Source organism: Oncorhynchus masou, chromosome 20 (assembly GCF_036934945.1).
Source record: "Oncorhynchus masou masou isolate Uvic2021 chromosome 20, UVic_Omas_1.1, whole genome shotgun sequence".
Classification (NCBI taxonomy): Eukaryota; Metazoa; Chordata; class Actinopteri; order Salmoniformes; family Salmonidae; genus Oncorhynchus; species Oncorhynchus masou.
The window spans coordinates 3870444-3894420 of NC_088231.1; the positions used below are offsets into that span (position 1 = coordinate 3870444).

The following is a 23977-nucleotide window of genomic DNA, read 5'->3' on the forward strand; positions in this document are numbered from 1 at the left end:
GTTGTTTCTAACTTTGTTGATTCCAAAATGGGGGATATTCCTCTGGCTGTTTTGGGTTCTGAGCACCGTTCTCAGATAATGCTTTTTCCGTTAAAAAAAATTAAATCTGACACAGCGGTTGCATTAAGGAGAAGTCTATCTTTAATTCTGTGAATACCACTTGTGTCTTTTATCAATGTTTATTATGAATATTTCAGCAAAATCACCGGATGTTTTGGAATCAAAACATTACTGCACATAACGCGCCAATGTAACCTGAGATTTTTGGATATAAATATGCACATTATCGAACAAAACATACATATATTGTGTAACATGATGTCCTATGAGTGTCATTTGATGAAGATCATCAAAGGTTAGTGATTCATTTTATCTATATTTCTGCTTTTTGGGACTCCTATCTTTGGCTGGAAAATGGCTGTGTTTTTTCCGACTTGGCTCTGAACTAACATAATCATATGTTGTGCTTTAGCTGTAAAGCATTTTTGAAATCAGACACGATGGGTAGATTAACAAGATGTTTATCTTTCATTTGCTGTATTGGATTTATTAATGTGTGAAAGTTACATACTTCTAAAAAGTATTTTTGAATTTTGCGCACTGTCTTTTCAGTGGAATGTTGTCGAGGGGTTCCGCTGCGCTAGAAAGGTTAATTATTTATTTTTTGTATCTCTTACTTTTTCTACTTTTTATTTTTTAGGTATTTTCATAAAACTGCATCGTTGGTTAAGGGCTGGTAAGTCAGCATTTCACTGTAAGGTCTACACCTGTTGTATTCAACGCATGTGACAAATAACATTTGATTTGATTTGAAGCATTGGAGTCAACATTGGCCTGCATCCCCGTGGAACGCTTTCCACACTTTGTAGAGTCCATGCCTCAACAAATTGAGGCTTTTCTGAGGGCAAAGGGGGTGCAACTCAATATTAGGTAGATGTTTGTTATGTTCTGTACACTCAGTGTATATGTGATTGTGCACTGCGGTGTCTCACCAGCTGGGGCAGAGTCTCTTTACAGTCACTCTGAGGGAGGAGAAGTCTGGTCGGTCACTGGGCCTCTCACTCCAGCACGCCCCCATCAGAGCCTCCACACCCTCTGGACACTCTGCCCTGTCCGTGTGGGGCCTGAGGGGGCTACCTCCGCCCTCCACACACACCCCGGCCTTGACCCTCTCCACTATGTCTGGGGGGGAGAGAGACTGTTGAATAAGACAGTGAGGAGGAGAGAACACACCCCCGAGCAGCGAGGTATGGGGGTCTCTCTCTACATACCTCTTGCCTCGAGGTTGCTGTTGGGGATATGGAAAGGGCCCCTGCGGTACACCACCTCCTGAACAATAATGCCAAAACTGTAGACATCCCCCTTCTGGGTGCCAGAGGAGGGCATGCTGTCCCTCAGCAGTTCCGGGGCCCTCCACAGCAAGGCTGGGAAGAGAGAGGGGCTTAATGTATGAGAAGCTCATGTTGTTAGTTATACTGTTTACAACTGTGTATCTGTAATCTCTTTCTCTCTGTCTCTCTTTCTCCCTCTTCTCCTTTCGTCTTTCTCGCCCCTTTCGCTTTATTGTAACTTTACAAAATTCCAAAGTTTTCCAGAAATCCTGGTTGGAAGATTCTGGATATGCTGCTTATTCCCTCCTGATTCAGAGAAACTGAGATTTCTGGGAAACCTGAGAATTTGGGTAATGTTACCCGGAGTGTTGCGACCCTACACTCACATGTCCAGTGTTTTTTAGACCAGCCCTCCTCTTCCTGGCCGGGGGGTCTTCTGAGGAGACTGAGGCCATGGTCGGTCACCTTTAGGACGAAGCGACTATCCACCACACAGTTAGATGACGACAGGTGACCATGGGAGCGCAGGGGGCTGCGGTGCAGGTAATCCATCCCCTGAAGCAGACACACCTTTCAGTTTGATAGGACCAATTCCCCCACAGACTGGAATTACACTGATATCAACTTCCACTTCAGTTTTGTCTGCCTTGTATCACGCCCATAGAGACAGCCATAGACATTATGTAACTCATACGGCATGAAAAATCGAGACTTTTGAGAAAATGTACCTTGACAATGTCCAGCATCAGGGAGAACTTGAAGCTCCAGTGAAGCTTAATGGAACCATTCTTCAAAATGTCCTGGAGTTTGGGAGGTGCAATTGGACTTTATGCTCGTGATGTATTGAAGAAGCAGTGAAGAGAGGGTTATGTGCATTTAAAGCAGTGGTGTGTGTGTGTGTGTGTGTGTGTGTGTGTGTGTGTGTGTGTGTGTGTGTGTGTGTGTGTGTGTGTGTGTGTGTGTGTGTGTGTGTGTGTGTGTGTGTGTGTGTGTGTGTGTGTGTGTGTGTGTGTGTGTGTGTGTGTGTGTGTGTGTGTTACCTGCAGGCTCCCTTTAGGACAGTACTCAGTCAGCAGAAAGAACTGTGGAGGTTCCAGACAAGCACCAATGACGCTGCAGATGTTTGGGTGGCTCAAATCTCTACACTGCACACATGCATGCACATGTGTGTGTGTGAGAGAGAGAGAGAGTCCATATAAAACAGATATGACAAAATAATAAACTTACAGAATTCATAACATGTACATTAAGCACTCCACTCTCTACTAACACTCGATAACAGACACAAACAGGAGGGCCTCACCTGGTTCAGTTCAGTGAGCAGCTCTCTGTTCAGACACACACTCTTCACATTCAGCAGTCGCACTGAACAGATGTTCTCCTGAAAGCACCAGGGGGAAAGACAGAGCCAAAATGGCAGACTAAAAATAACCCAAATCCCCATGTTGATGAAAAATACATAATGGCACAGCCTGGCTTCTAATCGGCATGATCATTTCATTAGATGTCAGTTCACAGGACCAGGTGTCAGAGTTTGGACACCTGCATAGAAAGTCTTAAAGTATACACTACCTGTCAAAGGTTTTAGAACACTTACCCATTCAATGGTTTTTCTTTATTTTTACTATTTTCTACAGTGTAGAATAATAGTGAAGATATCAAAACTATGGAATAACACATATGGAATCATGTTGTAACCAAAAAAGTGTTAAACAAAGCAACATATATTTTATATTTGAGATTCTTCAAAGTAGCCACCTTTGCCTTGATGACAGCTTTGCACACTCTTGGCATTCTCTCAACCAGCTTCACCTGGAATGCTATTCCAACAGTCTTGAAGGAGTTCACACATATGCTGAGCACTTGTTGGCTGCTTTTCCTTCACTCTGCGGCCCGACTCATTCCAAACCATCTCAGTTTGGTTGAGGTTGGGTGATAGTGGAGGCCAGGTCATTTGATGAAGCACCCCATCACTCTCCTTCTAGGTAAAATAGCCCTTACACAGCCTGGAGGTGTGTTGGGTCATTGTCCTGTTGAAATACAAATGATAGTCCCAAACCAGATGGGATGGCATATCACTGCAGATTGATGTGTTAGCCATGCTGGTTAAGTGTGCCTTGAATTCAAAATAAATCACAGACAGTGTCACCAGCAAACCACCCCCACACCATAACACCTCCTCCTCCATTCTTTACGGTGGGAAATACACATTCAGCGATCATCAATTCACCCACACCGCATCTCACAAAGACATGGTGTTTGGAGCCAAAAATCTCAATTTTGGACGCCAAACCAAGTGGTTTCTTAGCAGTAATTCGACCACGAAGGCCTGAACAGTTGATGTTGAGATGTGTCTGTTACTTGAACTCTGTGAAGCGTTTATTTGGGCTGCAAATTCTAAGGCTGGTAACTCGAATGAACTTATCCTCTGCAGCAGAGGTGACTCTGGGTCTTCCATTCCTGTGGTGGTCCTTGTGAGAGCCAGTTTCATCATAGCACTTGATGGTTTTTGTGACTGCACTCGAAGAAACCTTCAAAGTTCTTGACATTTTCCATATTGACTGACATTCATGTCTTAAAGTAATGATAGACCATCGTTTCTCTTTGCTTATTTGAGCTGTTATTGCCATAATATAGACTTGGTATTTTACCAAATAGGGATATATTCTGTATACTTCCCTACTTTGTCACAACATAACTGATTGGCTCAAAGGAAAGAAATTCCAAAATTAACTTTAAGAAGGCACACCTGTTAATTGAAATGCATTCCAGGTGACTACCTCATGAAGCTGGTTGAGAGAATGCCAAGAGTGTGCAAAGCTGTCATCAAGGCAAAGGGAGGCTATTTGAAGAATCTGAAATGTAAAATATATTTTGATTTGTTTAACACTTTTCTGGTTACTACATGATTCCATATGTGTTATTTCATAGTTTTGATGTCTTCACTATTATTCGACAATGCAGAAAATAGTAAAATAAATAAAGGAAAACCTTTGAATGAGTAGGTGTTCTAAAACTTTTGACTGGTAGTGTAGGTATTCCACCTCTGAGGCATGGTGGGGATGGAATATAAATAACGCCTAGCCCTGAAAACTCTGGGCCCAAGTTATATTCCCACTCTCACCTCTCTCTACCTCTCATTCCTCCTCCAGTCAAGTAAGTTATTTGAAAAACTCAAGGCCCTAATTTCAACATTGTATAAGTAAAGTGTTGCCAATACGGACAAGCAATTGATTCGCACATATAGGAAAAACTCAAGGCCCTAAATGCAACATTGTAAAAGTTAGCAATGAGGACTTGCAATTCTCACTTTATAGACAGCTGTTCTGTGGGAGGATGGTTTGTCCTTCATATTTCCCAGGATGGACTCCAGAGAAGCATCGATGGACTTGGAGTTGAGGTACGCTACCTGTAAACACACAACACTCCACATTATCATGCACTTTATTGTGTGTGTGTGTGTGTGTGTGTGTGTGTGTGTGTGTGTGTGTGTGTGTGTGTGTGTGTGTGTGTGTGTGTGTGTGTGTGTGTGTGTGTGTGTGTGTGTGTGTGTGTGTGTGTGTGTGTGTGAGAGAGAGTTTCTATGAGGTCCACTGTAGCTTAGTTAGTTGGTAGAGCATGGTGCTTGCAATTCCAGGACAGCTGGTTTAACTCCTGGGACCACCCATACTTAAAACGTATGCATCCAAGGCTGTAAGTTCCTTTGGATAAAAGTATCTGCTAAATGACATATGTTAGTGGAAAACCTGCATTCATTAGTTGATCCTTGTCAAAGTCATTACACTGAATCATTTGTTATTTCTCCTTAGTTGTGGTTTTCATGAAACAACAAAACAGGGCACAGTAACTGGGAGGAGTGGGTGCACAAAGTTGAGTACCGATTCATAATAGTACTGTAGTATGGTCATTGAAAAATGTATAAGGATGAAATGATGCCATAAAATATAGCGGAATAGAAAAAGTGCTTGCTTCAGTACGGTCGTAACGCTGCAGTTTTTGGGAAAGGAGAGTAAGGTGGTACTGTAGGGAATACAGGCTTTGGGGGGGGGTTGGCATCAACCAAAGATAATATGCAACGTCATCAACTGTGCAGTCAGGCATCAGATACTAGCTGATACGTTAAACACCTATCCAGACGTGAGAGATCTGGCAAGTGTCTGCTGTGTAGTCAGCCTGGAACGTTGCCAGTGACTCAAACCCCTCCTCCCCTGCCTCACCTTTCCTGCCGAGGACGAGCTGTTCCCCATCATGGTGACATCACCGGGGCTAACCCTCCATAGGACCACAGACACCTTCTTCCGGATGATGTGTTTCCTGTGTCACAGGAGAAGTACTTCCTGGGTCAAAAACATCATGATGACCTACTGCACTTAACACTACATGGGCAACGACATCGAACTGTGTTTCTCCTGAGAAAGTGTGCAGGTTTTCTATTGTATGTAAACCCCATATAAACAGTGCCAAGCAACGTCAAAGCCTGTTCCGTGGGGGTGCAGTGCATATGCAACTGTTGGAATTTCCACTCTGTCACACATGCATGTGTTTGTGCCTGGGTCACAACACTGGCACCTGTTCAACGGGGTTTTCATACAAAATGTCAAATATATTTAATCTCCTTAGTTTACAGGTAGGGGAACACAATTGTCAATTCTTGTTTCATGCATTTAGATCATTTTAGTGTCTGCAAGAATACTGCAGACCTATTATATGGGACTTGCACACAATTTAAAATCTACTACCTTGCTCTACATAATAAACAATGGCATAAATTGTTCCTACACGTCGGCTGCAGATAGGGCCTTCACAGTAGTACAGTGTACCATTCTCTCTCTCTCTACTTCCTCTCTCCATTATTAATGGTTATTGAACCATCGTTCTTAATGCTCGTGGGCATCAAGGCCTCCTCCCAGGACTAGCAATCACCACGCCGTTCATATTATTGCATAAATGTTCCCATTTTAGGCAAGTCAGTTAAGAACAAATTCTTATTTACAATGATGGCCTAGGAACAGTGGGTTAACTGCCTTTTTCATGGGCAGATCGACAGATTTGTACCTTGTCAGCTCGGGGATTCGATCTACCAACACTTTTGGTTACTAGTCCAGCGCTCTAACCACCAGGCTACCCTGCCGCCGCTAATTTAAAAGTAATCATTTGGAAAGGAAAATGTTTCACATGAAAGGGTCATGTGGGCTAAACTAGAGGCTGAGCCACCGAGACATTGGAGCGAATGTCTTATTCCTAAGGATGATAGTTTCCTGCATGCTCACTCACACACAGGTTGGAGTGGGATCAAAAACACACACACACACACACACACAAATTACATGCACGCACAAACATGGGGCTTTGGGTGAGTTCATGACGAGAAAAAGATAAGCAAGTGGGTACAGATTCATTCCGCATTAATGCATCTTTGGTGTGAAAGCAATGCGAGCCTTATGATGCCCTCTCCCCACTTCCCTGAATAATGCTGGGATATTCAAAAATGAATCCCTGCGTTGGCTGCCAAACTCCTCTAATTCCATGGGAGACAGAGAGCGATAAAGCGAGAGAGAGCTCCACACTATGGACTATACATATGACTTACAGGAACAGCGCTGCACGTTGTACATTTGCAACGGCTGGACTACCGCTAGTAGGAAAATACTGTGTGTGTGTGTGTGTGTGTGTGTGTGTGTGTGTGTGTGTGTGTGTGTGTGTGTGTGTGTGTGTGTGTGTGTGTGTGTGTGTGTGTGTACCTGTAGAGAAGACATATGATAAGTGTCCCGGTGGCCAGGAAAACAGCAATGGTCCCCACAGCTATCGCAAACCTCTTCTCTGCAACACAAATGCACACGTACACTGTAGCATAAGCTTTGATGACAGGTCAACAATGCCAAACGGTCACGCCCATAATACGTGGTAGCATAGACTGTTCTCAAACAAACCTTTTATTCAACATTGATTTGTATTGCTTTTCATGACTCATGTGGAAAATAGATGTTCTCAATGTAAACTCCTGAATAAATAAAGGGGAAATAAATCAATAATGTGTAGTGTATCTAATGTATTAGATTACAAATTTGAATCTTTATCATTGTTTTAAGGGGATTAATTTATCAATAAATGCACAAAAGTGTTGTTTTCATAAACAGGTGGTCAAATAAAACTTTCTCACTTGCATTCTTGTGTCTCTCCCACATTAATCCCTTCTTAACACTATATATATATATATATATATAATAAAGCCCAAACATTAATAAGTTCCACACATTCTTCTAGGGGCCATATGTACAAGTCCCTGTCTGCCAAAGCAAGCTGGAAGCAACGACAAAGAAAACATTTTCGGACCATATCAAATCTAGATAGAAAATTCCAGATAGAACACAATTAATGACAAATAATAAAACCCGGGTTACTTCTCAAATAGCACCCTATTCCATTCACAGTGTTCCACGTTTGACCAGGACTGTGTTGGGGAATAGGGTGTCATTTGTAACGCAACCTGTTACATAACCCTGGCTAGACCATTATGAGGTAGACTGAGGTCTACCTAGGTAGCTGAGGGGACTTTCATAAAACGGTATTAAAAGAAGTCCATATTTCAGTGGAAAATAAAATAAAGATTTCCTTTCGTCCAGCAGGCATAAGTGAATAATTCAATGTGTCATTATTTTTGGGAGTCAATTCTCATTCTCTCTGGTTCTTTAGAGGATATATGGGTCTCTGGCCCCCCCATTTGGTGTGGTAACACACTGCAAGTGCTGTCAAGTGACAATACTTACATGACATATAAGGACATACAAGCCTGGAGAGGACAGACCACCATGCCAGCTGCCTGCTGTTTTTCATCAAGTAAACAAATGAACTAATCAAAAGAATGTACTTTGATAAATTAATTAAGATTGGAAATAAATTATGACTAAATAAATTATACATTTATATCATGAGACCAATGGTTTATATATACACCAGATGTCTAACAGGAGGCGCTGTGTTGAAGTCACTTTGCCTCCATTTTGGCTAATTTTGGCACCAAATATTTTTGTAAGTTATAGAACTGCATTTATGTCTGCATTCGTTTTTGCCAAATGTATTATATTACAGACAACTTAATGCATACTTTTAAATTATATTACGTGAGCTAAACATAAAAATAGAAACATATATACAACATTTTCCTTATTTCAAGTTATTATTTTTTATTAGTAAAGGTACTTTCCCCACTTCAACATCAAAATACTAATATACATTTTGTCCTTGAAACATTTAATTAAAATACTGTAGAAATCCATTCATTCCTATGGATGACTGTACCTACTGGGGCATGCCAATATGGCCGACCGATGGCTCCAAAGCCTCGCAAATCATCAGCAATTCAGGGTATATCTACATCATTGCATTAGACTGATAATGTGTATTACCAGAAAGCATGGGACCACATTTAACCAGCAGCTGCATTTTTGGTCATACAGTGGGGCAAAAAAGTATTTAGTCAGCCACTAATTGTACAAGTTCACCCAATTAAAAAGATGAGAGAGGCCTGTAATTTTCATCATAGGTACACTTCAACTCTGACAGACAAAATTAGAAAAAGAAATCCAGAAAATCACCTAGCCAGTCTCCAGATCTCAACCCCATAGAAAATCTTTGGAGGGAGTTGAAAGTCCGTGTTGCCCAGCAACAGCCCCAAAACATCACTGCTCTAGAGGAGATCTGCATGGAGGTGTGACAAGAGATGAAAAGAATCTGCCCACTCCATCAAGCAATGGGTACAACAACACAGGGCATTCACGGGACCTCATGGAACCATGGACCGCACCTGCAGAAACTGGACAACAGGGAGAAGCAGAGGAGATACCTATCATAGACTTCTCCCAGCTGGCTCTTGACATACCACCTACGCCGCCTCCAGTGGTAGAAACAACCAGCTGGTATGATTGAATAGAATCAGCCAACAGTAACACGGAAGCAGCAATGTGAGAGTCAATAGTGCATGACCTTAAATGGTAATAACAGGAAGCTTCCGTTTAACACACAGGCCTAAGGTTACGTAGGTCTACAGCCCCAGTGGGAACTTCCCCTATAAAAAAGGTATATGAAGAGAACAGAGATCATAAGACAGTGTGATCCTCACTGACATATGAAACAGACTTCATATGGAGGATCATCATAGGTACATTTACTATTGCACTATACGCTTTTTGATAGAGTAAAACAATATTTTGAGAACCGGATAATTGTGCTTAAGTACTTATTGGGTCATACTCTGAAGAAGCTGGTTGAATCTTGTGAACCTGACTGAGTCTCCGAAAAACAGAGGTCTAACCACCTCTTGATCACATAGACAAAGCAGGCGTTCGCATTTTTGACACCAGAAACCAGAGGTGATTAGCAATTCAAGGAAAAATAGCCAAGTACCAGTTACAATATATTGAGTCCATACACAGAGTTGGAAGTGTATAGAGATACTGGAATTCGGAATATAGCGTCATAGCTGCGAGAATACAGATTACGGGAAAGTGACCAAGGGGCTGAGCATTTAAGGTAATTGAACTATTTTTGCTATTTAGTCAATATTGTTAGAAGTGTTAACGCATTTAAAGTTTTGCAATATTATCTGGTATAGCTTAAAGCATTAAGGATTGATTGAGCATTATTGTTGTATTGAGAAACTGTATAACCATTGAATTGTAATGATGTGTATAAGACAAAAAACAGAGTGACTTAATAAAAGCTTGAAACTTTGACAACGAGGCCAGATTAACGATCTGGAGAGCAAACGCCTTTGACACTCTCACTGAACAGAAAGTGACCCTGGTTATAGGTTAAAGTGATATAAAGAATATAAAGAATATATTTCAATGTGTGGACAATAATATATTTTTAAGAAAGTCAAAACATATACCAATACTAGTTTCCGAGTGACTACTAGCTGACGAGCATAATAACTACTAGGAGTTGTTATTAGGTATTGATATATACATAGGTAAAGATAACTTGAGGGTAAGGAAATATAGGAGGAATCCATAACGCTTAAGAATATTTAAATAGGAGTATATCTATCCAAGGCCTCATACTAGACTGGAAAATAAGGGAGTGACAACATGAACGAAGGAACAAACCCAACTCATGCGAAAGGCCATTACGAATAAATAGAAGGGTTGGTAGGGCCGCACGGCAAGGCCCTTGTTACACCGAAGTAACTAAAGTCCCAAAGTACTCTGCCCAGCCAGAGGACGGGGTAGAGGCTTTTGCTGCAGGCATTGGGCAAAAGTCAGCACCGTGACAGAGGAGTGGGCCAAAATACCAGCAACAGTGTGTGAAAACCTTGTGAAGACTTACAGAAAACGTTTGACCTCTGTCATTGCCAACAAAGGGTATATAACAAAGTATTGAGATAAACTTTTGTTATTGACCAAATGCTTATTTTCCACCATAATTTGCAAGTTAATTCATTAAAAATCCTACAATGTGATTTTCTTTCTCATTTTGTCTGTCATAGTTGAAGTGTACCTATGAGGAAAATTACAGGCCTTTCTCATCTTTTTAAGTGGGAGAACTTGCACAATTGGTGGCTGACTAAATACTTTTTTGCCCCACTGTATATACCTAACCCAAGCAGGTCTGATAAGGGTCAGCTATCAACTCAACACAAAATTATCATGTGAGTACTGCAGAGAGTAGTGAAGACTAGAGAAGGTCCATTGGTGTAACAAACACACAGTACCGATATTGATGAAGAGCTCATCTTTGAAGCCAAAGTGGGGTGTGTCCTTCGGTGGAGTCTTCCTCCCTCCTGGCCAGTAGACTTGGACCCCCTCCACTGGCTCATAAGCCTTATTCGTACCAAAGTAATTGGCGATTACCTACCAGGTGAGAAGATAGCATGACCTATGATTACTTAACATTTTTGGCATATTAAAAGGCTGTGTGTTGAATGCAGCCCATTTCAATGATGTCAATCACAGGAAGGAGGGACAGGAAGTTCAAGTTTACGAGTCATTTTCCTTTTAGAAATGATCTACGGATGTCACATACCAGTAGATGCTGGCATGATCACTCATTTGCTGAGAAGACATGAGACTTGAAAGGTGATGAGATGCATGGTCGGATGAAACCACGTCGACAGAAACCAAAATAACATTTGGTTTTGTTTTGAAACCAGCAGCGAGGGGCCAACAGACAAGAATGTTGCAACAAAATACATTTATAATAAATAACTGTCATTTGAAATAACTTTAAGGTCCAATATTCAAAGCCATTTCATGGTGATAATTAAGAGACTGCACTCTCCAGAGCTTTTAGTAGTGGCCCTGATGACCAAGCTGGTCCTAGATAGGTAGTTGATAGAAGAGTAGAGGAGTGTGTGTGTGTGTCTGTGTGTGTGTGTGTGTGTGTGTGTGTGTGTGTGTGTGTGTGTGTGTGTGTGTGTGTGTGTGTGTGTGTGTGTGTGTGTGTGTGTGTGTGTGTGTGTGTGTGTGTGTGTGTGTGTGTGTGTGTGTGTGTGCGTGCGTGTGTGTGTTGCACTCTGTGTTCCACTGGTTGGGTGTTCAGGATCAGAAATACACTGAAATCAGACAACTGAAATGTGGGCCGAAGAGATAGATTCAAGTTGAAAAGCAAACGACAATAAATTCAGTGGCACAGAATTAAATCAGCACTGTAATTGTTCAGAAGAGTGTCAACATGGGTGTTAAACTTTTTGACAAGCTGCGATAAAAGTGGCTTCAGATGTGAACACTAGACGGGAAAAGGGGAAAGCAGGGGAAAACAGAGGGTTGGAAAGGAGGGAGGGAGGAGAGAGAGAGAGAGAGAGAGAGCGAGAGCAACAACAACAAAAAAGAGAGAGAGAGAGTGCAAGAGAGAGAGGTTTTATATAATTTTTTCAATACGGAAATAGGCAGACAGAGAGACAGTGGTATGGAAAGATAAAGATGGAGAAATAGAGAGTGACAGAGAGACAGAGAGACAGAAAGGAATTGTTAGAATGATAGAAAGAACAGAAAGCGAGTGACAGAGATAAAGAGAAAGTGTGATCGGGTATTAGCGTCTGACTTTGAACTCCCTGTCGTTCTCTCCGCCCTGGAAGTGCTTCATCATATAGGCAGACTCCCTGTCTCCATTGGCGTCCATGGTAACGTCACCCTGGATACCTGACGGACAGAGTTCAGAAAACAAACATATGGGCTATCCACACCTCACGTGTCATTATGTTTGAAACACCGTCATATACAGGTAACTGCCAAAATAAAGGAAACACCAACATACAGTCTTAATAAGCCATTGGGCCAAATTAATGGGCTACTGTTTATTTTTATACAAGACCCAAAGCATGATAGGATGTAAACTGCTTAATTAACTCCTGTGTTGAAGCACCTGCTTTCAATATACCTTTGTATTCCTCATTTACTCTTTGTTTTTGCAGTTACCTGTACATCTCTCTGTGAGGCAATGAAGCTGCCTTCTTGGCCAGGGCTCCCTTGAAAAATAGGAATTTTGACCTCAATGGGTCTGCTGTGCAAAACATAAAAAATCAAATGAAATAATTGTATTATATAAATGAAATATAATCACTCTTGTAAATAAATAATATCAATGACCTTTACCTGCAACCATTAAGGTTATATTTACCTTTATTTTACTAGGCAAGTCAGTTAAGAACAAATTCTTATTTTCAATGACAGCCTAGGAACAGTGGGTTAACTGCCTGTTCAGGGGCAGAATGACAGATTTGTACCTTGTCAGCTCAGGGATTCGAACTTGCAACCTTTGGGTTACTAGTCCAACGCTCTAACCACTATACCTACCTACCTGATAACATACAGGTGAAATGAATCATCCAAAAGGGCTGACCTGTGATGGTTCGGTTCCACATCTTGCGGGTTATGGTGAATCCGTCGTATGGGTCCCCTCGTTCCGCCAGGGTTTCATTCAGAGCCTGAGCATACAGCCATACAGAGTCATGGGCTATGGCTGCCAGCACCGACACCTGCCATTGGACAAACAGTCAGAAATAGAGAGTTACATATCCTGTATATACACTCTTAGAAAAAAGGGTTCCAAAGATTCTTCGGCTGTCCCAATAGGAGAAACCCATGTTGGTTCCAGGTAGAAACCTTTCAGGTTCCAGGTAGAACGCTCTGTAGAAAGGGTTCTACATGGAACCCAAAATAATTCTAACGGGAACCAAAAGGGTTCTACCTGGAACCAAAAAAAAAGGTTATTCAAAGGGAAAGGTTCTAGGTTATTCAAACTCTTTTAAGTTCTAGATTGCCCCTTTTTTTCTAAGAGTGTACAGTATATATACAGTTAAACATAGTAGCTAAGTACCAGACCCGGGTTCAAAATAATATTTGGAAATCGGTCAAATCTTTTAGCTGTTCTCAATTGAGCTTGCCTGGCGCAATGGAACCAATGAAATTTTTTATTTTTTATTTATTTAACTAGGCAAGTCAGTTAAGAACAAATTCTTATTTTCAATGACGGCCTAGGAACAGTGGGCAAAATGCCTGTTCAAGGGCAGAACGACAGATTTGTACCTTGTCAGCTCAGGGATTTGAACTTGCAACCTTCCGGTTACTAGTCCAACACTCTAACCACTAGGCTACCCTACCGCCCAAATAGTCCCAAAAGCACAAAGCCCACCCCATCTGGCACTCCAGACAGGGTCAAGCGACAGGTGTGTTGTGTTTCATCGCACACCTTTTCGTTGGGTGCGTAGGCATAGCCAAAGTCCTCTCTGGATCTGCGGATCACGTCATTGGAGAAGTTCCAGTACCTCTGGTCGTTGGGTTTGTACAGAGAGAGTAGAAACAGAGCCTGGTAGGCCTGCTTAGCCACGGAGTCATCCACATCTCCTGCAGCACATCAACACCATTCATTGATTCGTCCCGAGGTTATAAAATCCCAGTAGCATCCCCAAAAGTCCCCATACAGTATTGTATTGTATCGTAGGGTGCCAATTGGGACACGCCCTACCTCTTTTCCAGTCAAAGTTGCCAAACATCTCCTCCAGCCTGTAGGGCTCGAAGCAGAAGAAGATGTAGTCCCCTGTGGTGAGGCCTCTCCTGTGGGCCTCGACCAGGAAGTCCCTGACCACCTCCCCACGCGCTGAGATCACTATGACTACAGGGCAAGACACAAACATAGGCTACATTAAAATAACCCTATTAGCACACCAGTTAGCATGCATGGCTAATTACTTCAATGTAAATAGTATGCTGGTGTGGACATTGGAACACAGAAAACTTACTGCGAGACACCTCGGCAACCTCCTGTAGCATACGTGCTTGTGTGAGGGATGTGTGAGTGTTGTCTTGCCCGAGAGGTGTTTGAAATGCCAGGTATTTAGCCACAGTGATGTTACTGACTTCAGCTTGGTACCTTATAGAAATATAAATGCTAGGTCATTTCATCGGGTTCCTCCCTATGTAGAAGTACATCACATTCCAGTGTCCATTTGATGTGTATTTATTGTATTGTATCCTAATGTATTGTATCGTGCTGCGTCGTATCGTACCTGATTCCCTCAGCTGGGATGATCCAGGCAGGTCTGTGGTCGTAGATAATGCTTATACGTCTCCAGCCAAACTTCTCACAGATCTTCACAAAGAACGAGCCCATCTTGGTGAAGGGGCCAAACACTCTGGTAAGAGTGGGGTAAGCCTGTCACCGCCACAGAACATGGCATGTGATAATGTTGCAACTGTGTACTCCAGATTCTGTGACGGACGTAAGTTAGCTACAGATAGTTACTGTGCATGTGAGTTATATTAAAGTGATATTGGACCTTTTTGATGAGAAATTGCTGGTCTGCGCAGGTGGGACTGACGACGGGAATGTTCCAGAAAGCTGCCAGCTTGGCAGTGATCGCACACACCTAAAGAGGGTGTTCTATCGTCATTGGATTGTAAAACGCAGATAATGTAGTTAGTGCAAATGTGATGTGTGATTTGTTTATTCGTGCCGGTGAAGGTGGGTGGGTCTTACGTCGGAGCAGGCGGGGCCGATGAAAGCGCTGTAGTTCCGTCTATGCAGTAGCTCCACTATCTTCCCCGGGCCGTTCACGTCGCTGCACTCATCATCCACGTATTCATGCTCCAGCCAATGACCTGAGGACATACAACACAGTAGCTTACAGTGGCTAGTAGCTTACAGTGTTTCTCAGTGTGCTTCAGGGACTCACAGCAGTTGCATGCAATACAATACAACTTCCTTGTCCATTTGTTATAGCAAACAATGGATCTGTGTTATGTATGTTATGTATCACATATGTACTATACAATGTCTCTGTGTACTGACCTGCCAACAGATCGGGACTCTGGTTCACGGCGTCGATGGCGATGAGGGCGCCCGCCCCGATCCTGCCAACACTGAAGGGCATGGAGGTGTTGGGCAAGGACAGCAGCAGGGTGAACGTTGACCCTGCCACCCAGGGCACCGAGGACAGGAAGACAGGTAGCACTAGAGCCCGAAGCAGGAACGCCATCACTCTGGGAGATAAAGGAATGGAAGAATGGACCCTGGTTAATAACTCACTGTGGAGGAGGCTCCATAAAAGGACAAAGCCTTCAGTGAAGCCTATATGGTTTGTGTCTGGATGTGCTCTGATAATGCATTAGATAAGGCATATGATAGGCTCATTATACAGTAATGTGTTTCCCAAACTCACTTTGTTTTACTCAGAATCCAAAATGTGTACGATTTGGGAAAACGTTAAAAGAAATGCTGTTGAATGTAGACTGCTTGAGTGTAGAGATGTAAATGGCCCGGGGTTGAATGTGCAACATTCAACATTGTTTAGAAAAATCTCGACATGACACCTTACACAAAATAAAGTAATATAGGCCTATTCACACACGCAAAAATGCAAACATAGACAGTACAAACGTGGTTTGTAACGGTTCAATATACATTTCAATAGGAAATTCACTTACCAGTCATTCAGTCAAATATTATAAAGACGTGGCATATTTCAAAATGATGTTCTCCGAGGTCCCACTACAGCAAATTACAATTTAGCAACACCTGTCCATCAGTTAGCCTAGTTAGTTTATCAAAGCCTCCGCTGTGATGAGCATGCAACCGTGAAACGCATTCAAATAGATATCCCTCGCAACTGCATCAACTACTGGACAGAGAATACAAGCATGCTCCCTAATTGCCTATGATACATCTTGTGGTTCTCAAATTAATCTTACAACATGTTCGCTAAACCCTGGGAAGATACAACCCACCACAAATTTGTTTAACTTAACGACTGCACAAGTAAACAGTTGACATGGACAATTATGGAAGCACTTGAGTGCTGGCCTGTTTATATTGGTAGTAATACATCCTGTTGTCATGGAATGAATACATGGGAATTCAGTAGATATCCATTGTCAATGATAATTAGGATTGGGGAGTAATTAGTTACATGTAATCTGATTACAAAAACTACATGATTATTGGTTTGAAAAAAAAATACATTGACACTTTTCTGTTTTCTCAATGACATTCAATTCAGAATTTAAAAAAAGGTGCAAGTTTAAGTTTGTTCCACCTGAGTGAGTCTGACTATAAATCAGAGACCACTATGATGACACACCAAATGTGTTTAAGAGATCATCTTTTGTTTTCTTCTAATTCCTTTGAAGTGGAAAGCAATCCAAAAGTAACAGAATGTAATCGAATTATGTAACAGAATTTCAGGGTAATCCAAAAGTTACGTAATTGATTACAATTTTGGCCAGGTAACTAGTAACTGAAATGGATTACATTTAGAAAGTGACCTACCCAACCCTGAGATTGTTAAATGTTTAATAAATTAAGTTGTTCAGATTCACTTCCTCCTTGGGGCTACTGTGTAGCAGTCCCAACTGGGATTTTAAATTGAATGTAATAGATTTCTGCAGTTCCAAACAATTCCCTTTTTAGGAATGGTTGTTTTCATTTGTCTTATTTTACAGGGGATTGGGGAAGTAAAATAGCCAAAAGGTTTATATAAAACAACAACGTAATTTTTTAATTGGATTCAAATTGACAAAAGTCCCCTTATCTATGAACTATGAGAAAACAGGATCGTGGGAAATGGCTTGAAGCTCCAACCAGGCTGAAAGCCAAAGGAGGCCAATCACTACTGCAAATAGACTCAACACCACCAGTCTGTATGACAAATAAAGACAAATGATATCTGCTCAGCCCGCAGATGGATGGTTTAAGACAAGAGTAGCTTCCTCTTAGGAAAAACAGTTATGTTTATATTGAGGACTGGGCCCAAGTCAGTGTCGTAGCAATTATTCAGAAGTCAATGTTAAAACACGGGATAGCACTTTCTGACTTGTGCACGTAATTCATGGTGGCGATGTTCCAGTGAGAAACGGGGGATTAATATTGAACTGTCACATTGAGCAGGTAAGATTAAAGTATAAGGGTTAGAGTCCCTGTCCCGGGAATAAACCTACTCCTGGACCAAAAAGCACTGAGCACACAATCTGGGTCAGTTTAACCCCTGCGGGGTTCTACTTTAATCTTTTCCATAAGAAAAATGATCACACAATAAGGCCCTCTGGGAAGTTTCCCCTTCTATCCACACACACACACTTGAGTTTTTTCCCATCCAAAAGTTTCATCTATCACCACAGTAGGTTCGGTTCGACTCTAACCTTCCATCCCCTTTCAGTCTCACCTTTGACCTCCGACTCATTAATGACCATCTCAACCCCTAACCCCTGGCACTAGTTGGTCATAAGTCAGATATTTACTCTCCGTTACTGTTGATATTGCATTTGTGCCTGCGACTGCGTGAGTGAGGGCAGGGCGAAAGCGAGAGAGAAAGCGTGAGCGAGAGTCATGTGTCAGCAGGCCTACCATAGAGAGGTGTTGATGAGGTTCTAGGTGACCTTCCATTACTATCAGGTCATGGACTGTTGTTTTGATGCAGTTATTTATTGTCAACAAGACGATGACACGCATTAAGTGCTGGTTGCTGCTGAGCTAAATGGTGGAGATGGATTGATTTTTTTTTTACCAATGTCATAGCATAGCATGACATAACATGTCCTAACTTGTTCGGTTCATATTCGGCATTCCAGGGGGAACCTGGTTCCTGGTTTGTAATCGTTTAGACGTGGAAAATGTGAATTCAAGGATTTTACATTTGGGGGTTCCCTTTCCCATTTCTACCATTGGTCATAGTCTAGGCTGGTGATTAACTGTTACATGGAGTATATCAAGTAACTAGAGACAACAGATGGAAAAACTGCTGGGACCACCATACACTTGAATCCCATATACAGTACATCCTATTATCCTGTAGATGGCAGTCATATCCTTTGTAAACTCTAGACAAATATAATCAAACACTGGGCCTGTATTCATAAAGTGTCTCACAGTAGGAGTGCTGATCTAGGATCAGGTCGGTCTGTCTGTGTAATATCGTTTGTGATCTTAAAGGCAAAACTGATCCTAAATCAGCAGCCCTATCCTCGTCACCAAGCTTAGGAGCCTGGGTCTGAACATCTCCCTGTCACGCCCTGACCTTAGTTATCTTTGTTTTCTTTATTATTTTGGTTAGGTCAGGGTGTGACTAGGGTGGGTATGTTAGGTTTTGGCTTGTCTAGGGGTTTTTGAATGTCTAGTGGTTTTTGTAAGTCTAGCTATTTGTATGTTTATGGTGGCCTGAATTGGTTCCCAATCAGAGGCAGCTGTTTATCGTTGTCACCAGCCCAGTACCACCAGTGCCGGCACCACGCGCTAGGCCTACAGTGCGCCTCCAGAGTCCAGTACGTCCTGTTCATCCTCCCCGTACTCACCCTGAGGTGGGTGTCCCCAGGCCAGTAACACCAGCGCCGGCACCACGCACCAGGCCTCCAGCGCGCCTCCAGAGTCCAGTACGTCCTGTGCTTGCTCCAGTGTGTCCTGTGCTTGCGTGTCTCCAGCCCGGTACCATCAGTACCGGCACCACACACCAGGTATCCAGTGCGACTTGGCAGTCCAGAGCTTTCGGCGACAGTACCCAGTCCAGAGCTTCCGGCGACAGTACCCAGTCCAGAACCTCCAGCAACGGGCCACAGTCCGGAGCCTCCAGCGACGATCCCCAGTCCGGAGCCTCCAGGGACGATCCCCAGCCCGGGGCCTCCAGGGACGATCCCCAGCCCGGGGCCTCCAGCGACGGTCCCTAGTCACCTATATCTAGGGTTTTTTGTAAGTCTAGGTATTTGTATGTCTATGGTGGCCTGAATTGGTTCCCAATCAGAGGCAGCTGTTAATCGTTGTCTCTGATTGGGGACCTTATTTAGGTAGCCATTTTGACTAGAGTATTTGTGGGTTCTTATTCTATGTTTAGTTGCCTGTCTGCACTACTCATATTTACGTCACGGTTTGTTTTGTTGTTTTTATTAGTTCGTTCAGTGTTCTTTCTTTATTAAAGAAGAATGTACGCTTACCCCGCTGCGCCTTAGGTCTCCTCCATATAACGACCGTGACACTCCCTCTGAAACTGGAACCTGGACTTCCGGACAGGCCGACCCCAGGTGGTGAGGGTAGGCAACATCACCTCCAACACACTGACCCTTAACACAGAGGCACCACAAAGGTGTGTGCTTAGTCCCTTCATGTATTCCATGTTCACCCTACGACTGTGTGTCCACGCATGGCTCCAACACCATTATCAAGTTCGCTGACGACATAACGATGGTAGGCCTGATCACCGGCGACGATGAGTCAGCCTACAGGGAGGTCAATGACCTGGCAGTGTGGTGCCGGAGCAACAACCTCTCCCTCAACGTCAGCAAGGCCAAGGGGCTGATCGTGGACTACAGGAAACAGGGTACAGCACCCTCCCATCCACATCGACGGGGTGGCAGTGGAGCAGGTAGCCAGCTTCAAGTCCAAATCACTTAAAGACTTAAAATTGTCCAAACACACACGCACAGTCGTGAAGGCGCGAAAATGCCTCTTCCCCGTCAGGAGGTTGAAAAGAGTTGTCATGGGCCCTCAAATCCTGAAAAGGCTCTACAGCTGTACCATTGAGAACATATTGACTGGCTGCATCACTGCTTGGTATGGCAACGGCACCGCCCTCCATCACATGGCGTTACCGAGGGTGGTGCAGACAGCCTAGTACATCACTGGGGCCGAGCTGCCTGCCATCCAGAACCTCTATATCAGGCGGTGTGAAAAGAAGGCCCAGAAAATCGTCAAAGACCACAACCACCCAAGCCATAGACTATTTTCTCTGTTGCCGCATAGCAAGAGGTACCGGTGCACCAAGTCTTACACCGACAGGCTCTTGAACAGCTTCTATCCCAAACAATACGACTGATAAATAGCTAACAAAATAGCTACACAGACCTTTTATTTCAGTATATTCCCTGTCTCTATGCACACTCACAGGGCCCTACACACTCACACACACTGTCACCCCAACACACACACAAACACTCACTCCATCATTTGCTCACTCACACATAATATGCACATACATTTATACTGACTCTACACACCCACTCACATGTAAGCTGCTGCTTCTCTGGTTGATCTAATATCCTGTTGCCTAGTCACCTTACCCCTATACATATATACCTCCATCACATGTAAATATGCTATTGGAACTGAAGCAGTTTTGTTGCATTGCATCCCTCAGATCTAGTTCTGCTAACTGAGCCAATATTGCTTTGCAACGGTGAACACCTGATGTAGCACGCACAACAACACGTCGTTTCATTTCACACGCAGGAAAAGAACAAGCACACATAATAACACATCTGAGAGGCGTGAAGACTTGACTGAGGCTCCACTGCCATCTGCTACCTTGGCACAGTTACACAGTGCGCTTCAGTGTCTTCGCCTATGATTGGTCGAGTGAAGGAACACAGTGTCAGCGTCTGCCAATGTCTGTCCTCGACAGGAACCGTCTGGGACACATTCAAATGGTATGACAATTAAGCACGACCGTTTCTCACATTAATATACAAGTTTATTCATTCTTGCCATCATTTTTTGTTTTGTTTTCAATAACATGACATTAAATAAAGAAGGCACTTACAAAACAAACAGTTAAATTATAGACGTGTTATTATATAAACATTAACTTATCCATTTTATATTTTTAAACAACAGATTGATGGACAAGAGATGACGGCACCATTTTCAGCCTTTTTACAGTACATCTCATATAAGTGGTCAAATCTACCACGCTCTCCCTCTCTATATATCTACAATACAGTGAAAACTGTATTCATCATTATCATCATTATAATTGTTAATGCCCCTACTATGCTTTTACATGCATAACTTAATCTAAAAAAAAAAAAAATTAAAATATAGAAATCATAAAACACAAGTTGTTTATTATTATTTTTTTATCACTAGTCAGTGGTTCATTAGTCGTTTTTACATGTTAGGCTTTGTGGTTTCTTTGTGCAAGTCCTGGTACAGCTCTGTAAGACGAGTGGCCTCTCTCTGTCCAGACAGCAATGCACCATGGGTAGTGGAATAGTATTTCCGGTGGGTGGCTTCCCCGGCGAATAGCACCTGTAGAGGCTGACAGGGTAAAGAGGAGAGAGGTTGAAAAAAATGACAGGATAAAGAGGCATACAGAAGAACACAATAGAGAAGGAGATAGGTGGATAGAGGAGAGGGCAGAGATGGAGAAGAGAAAAAAAGACAAGACCTTAACAAACCAGTGAAAGTCGTCATGACCCAACATATGTTATGCATACCCTATCACTGCCTCCGAGCCATGGGGCTACATTCCAAATGCCCCCCCCCCCATACTCTACATAGGGCTCTAGTCAAAGGTAGGGCAAAAGTAGTGCACTATATAGGGAATAGTAAGCCATTTAGATGCAGCCATGGGGAGCTCTTTTAGGCTCTGTCTATATGTAAGAACGCTGCTTGTGACGATCTGTCACTCTTTTGACGGGAGGGGGATTTCTCGAAGGTCACGCTGCTCCTTTAACAGTCTTTAAGTGGCCACACACACACACACACACACACACAGTAGCCACGCACACACACATATCGACAGAACCACACACAAACACACACACACACACACTAAGATAAGGACACATGCGTCAGGTTTCAGGAGCTAAGGTGCTGGCCAAGACCCATGATTCATAATTGATCCAACACTGACTGTCACATCCCTTACTGCCTTAGTAGGTGGCATAGTGATAGATAACACAGGCACACTGACAACATGCTACGGGTTCCCTGCAAGTCTGAGAAGAAGCATCCCGCCTCCAGAGACTAATGAAAGTCAATACATTCTCATTACGCTTCACACCATTTAGTCATTGGGGAAGGCCTTTCACCCTATAACCCATCGTGGTTGACACATTGATCCTTACTTTTCACAGCACCGTCGCTAATCAGAGTCGTGTTTCAGTAAGTAGAAAACGGTTTGAAACTGAGTGAAACAGGGAGGTACTAACTGAACTTGTTCAATAAAAACGCTCGTTTTTCCATTCCATTGCACAGTACAATGTTTTGAAAGGTCTCGCTACGGTGTGCCCTAGTTAACACGACCCAGCTGATACACTACATCCAGTCTGGGTTCAAATACATGCATATTTAAGTACGTGTTATTTAAATACTTGTTTTTTGTTGGACTGTTTTCAAATAATGTGGCCAAATTTTTAAGTATTTGCAAATAACTTCCTATAAATATACACAACTATATTTCAAATAGCCCTAGGACCAAACAGACCTGGGTTAAAATGCATTTTCAAATACAAGCCAATACTTCCCAAGTGTATTTTCAAATGCATTCCAATATTCAACTACTTCCATTTCGAAAGAAACAAAAATGTCAAAATACTTACTTTGAAATGTCTTTAAAAGTTATTGAAATACCCTAAATAGTATTTGAACCCAAGTCTGCATCCAGATCCAGAAGCGGTTCTTACCGGGGCCTTGGTGCTCTTGGTGTAAGGCAGGGGCATGGCTAGCTTCTCCACGTCACCCCCACTGGAGCCCACCCGGGTGAAGGAGTAGGAGCCTCGGATGTAAGGGTTACTGCCCCACGATGAGCGCAGGATCCGCCTCGGCTTAGGAATGTTGGGGTTCCCTGAACGAGGGAGAGAAGGAGGAAGAGGGAGGAACAGTGAGGTGGATGGAGAGGATGGTCAGTCCAATATAAACCCTTTGGGTGGACACTGAAACATCAACATCAACATCCACACACACCAACACTCTCTCTCTCTCACACACAGGCACGGGTGCGCACACACACACACACACACAACTCTTCCGCAGGTGGAAATAAGCCATTGAAAGTTTCCTAAGGTAATGCCGATGCATGGTGAGTGATCCTCTACCCATCTAACATAGGTGATCCTCCAACACATCCAATCCAATCTCCTGTATCAGCACTAATCAGCTACGGTCACTCTTAGAAACACACTCTAGTCCATCTGTAAAGAATCTGCTTCGCAGGGGAGTAAACCGAAGTGACCTACATCAGGGGAGTGTGTCAGTGTGTGGGTTAATGAGTCTCCGTGAGGGGGGTACGCCCTATGGAAGTAAACAATGTGAGGGCAGGCAGCGAGTATCGCTCAGAGCAGAAGACAGGGTTTATGGTTTATTGTGTCCGTTGGCTTGGCTGTATAGGGAGGAGTAACTGTGAAGCCCTAGTGAGGCGTGCGTGTGTGAGTCTAGGAAAGCCTCTGACG

The 23977-nt window shown here is 43.0% G+C and overlaps 2 protein-coding genes across 5 annotated transcripts in view; both read right to left on the reverse strand.

Annotated features, from left to right (window-relative positions):
- si:dkey-37g12.1 (atrial natriuretic peptide receptor 1) overlaps nt 1–16561 on the reverse strand; it is a 38694-nt gene extending 22133 nt beyond the window's left edge. For 2 of the 4 annotated variants that reach the window (XM_064926042.1, XM_064926040.1), the window contains exons 1-20: nt 16253–16561; nt 15618–15808; nt 15306–15427; nt 15106–15195; nt 14836–14981; nt 14569–14699; nt 14295–14441; nt 14019–14173; nt 13170–13305; nt 12372–12469; nt 11044–11182; nt 7073–7151; nt 5549–5645; nt 4642–4740; nt 2635–2712; nt 2372–2476; nt 2060–2131; nt 1718–1886; nt 1272–1424; nt 993–1182 (exon numbers count right to left, since the gene is read on the reverse strand). In XM_064926042.1, coding sequence (XP_064782114.1) covers nt 993–1182; nt 1272–1424; nt 1718–1886; nt 2060–2131; nt 2372–2476; nt 2635–2712; nt 4642–4740; nt 5549–5645; nt 7073–7151; nt 11044–11182; nt 12372–12469; nt 13170–13305; nt 14019–14173; nt 14295–14441; nt 14569–14699; nt 14836–14981; nt 15106–15195; nt 15306–15427; nt 15618–15804 — 2393 coding nt within the window. In that variant the 5' untranslated portion in view covers nt 15805–15808; nt 16253–16561. Of the gene's footprint in view, nt 1–992; nt 1183–1271; nt 1425–1717; nt 1887–2059; nt 2132–2371; nt 2477–2634; nt 2713–4641; nt 4741–5548; nt 5646–7072; nt 7152–11043; nt 11183–12371; nt 12470–13169; nt 13306–14018; nt 14174–14294; nt 14442–14568; nt 14700–14835; nt 14982–15105; nt 15210–15305; nt 15428–15617; nt 15809–16252 lie in introns of those variants that run through there. The other 2 variants (XM_064926041.1, XM_064926043.1) reach the window with 2 other exon arrangements.
- Nucleotides 16562–21263: 4702 nt separating this feature from the next.
- LOC135506705 (spermine oxidase-like) overlaps nt 21264–23977 on the reverse strand; it is a 29116-nt gene continuing 26402 nt past the window's right edge. Inside the window, exons 6-7 of the mRNA XM_064926044.1 lie at nt 23213–23373; nt 21264–21842 (exon numbers count right to left, since the gene is read on the reverse strand). Of these exons, the coding sequence (XP_064782116.1) occupies nt 21693–21842; nt 23213–23373 (311 nt within the window). The 3' untranslated portion in view covers nt 21264–21692. The remainder of the gene's footprint in view (nt 21843–23212; nt 23374–23977) is intronic.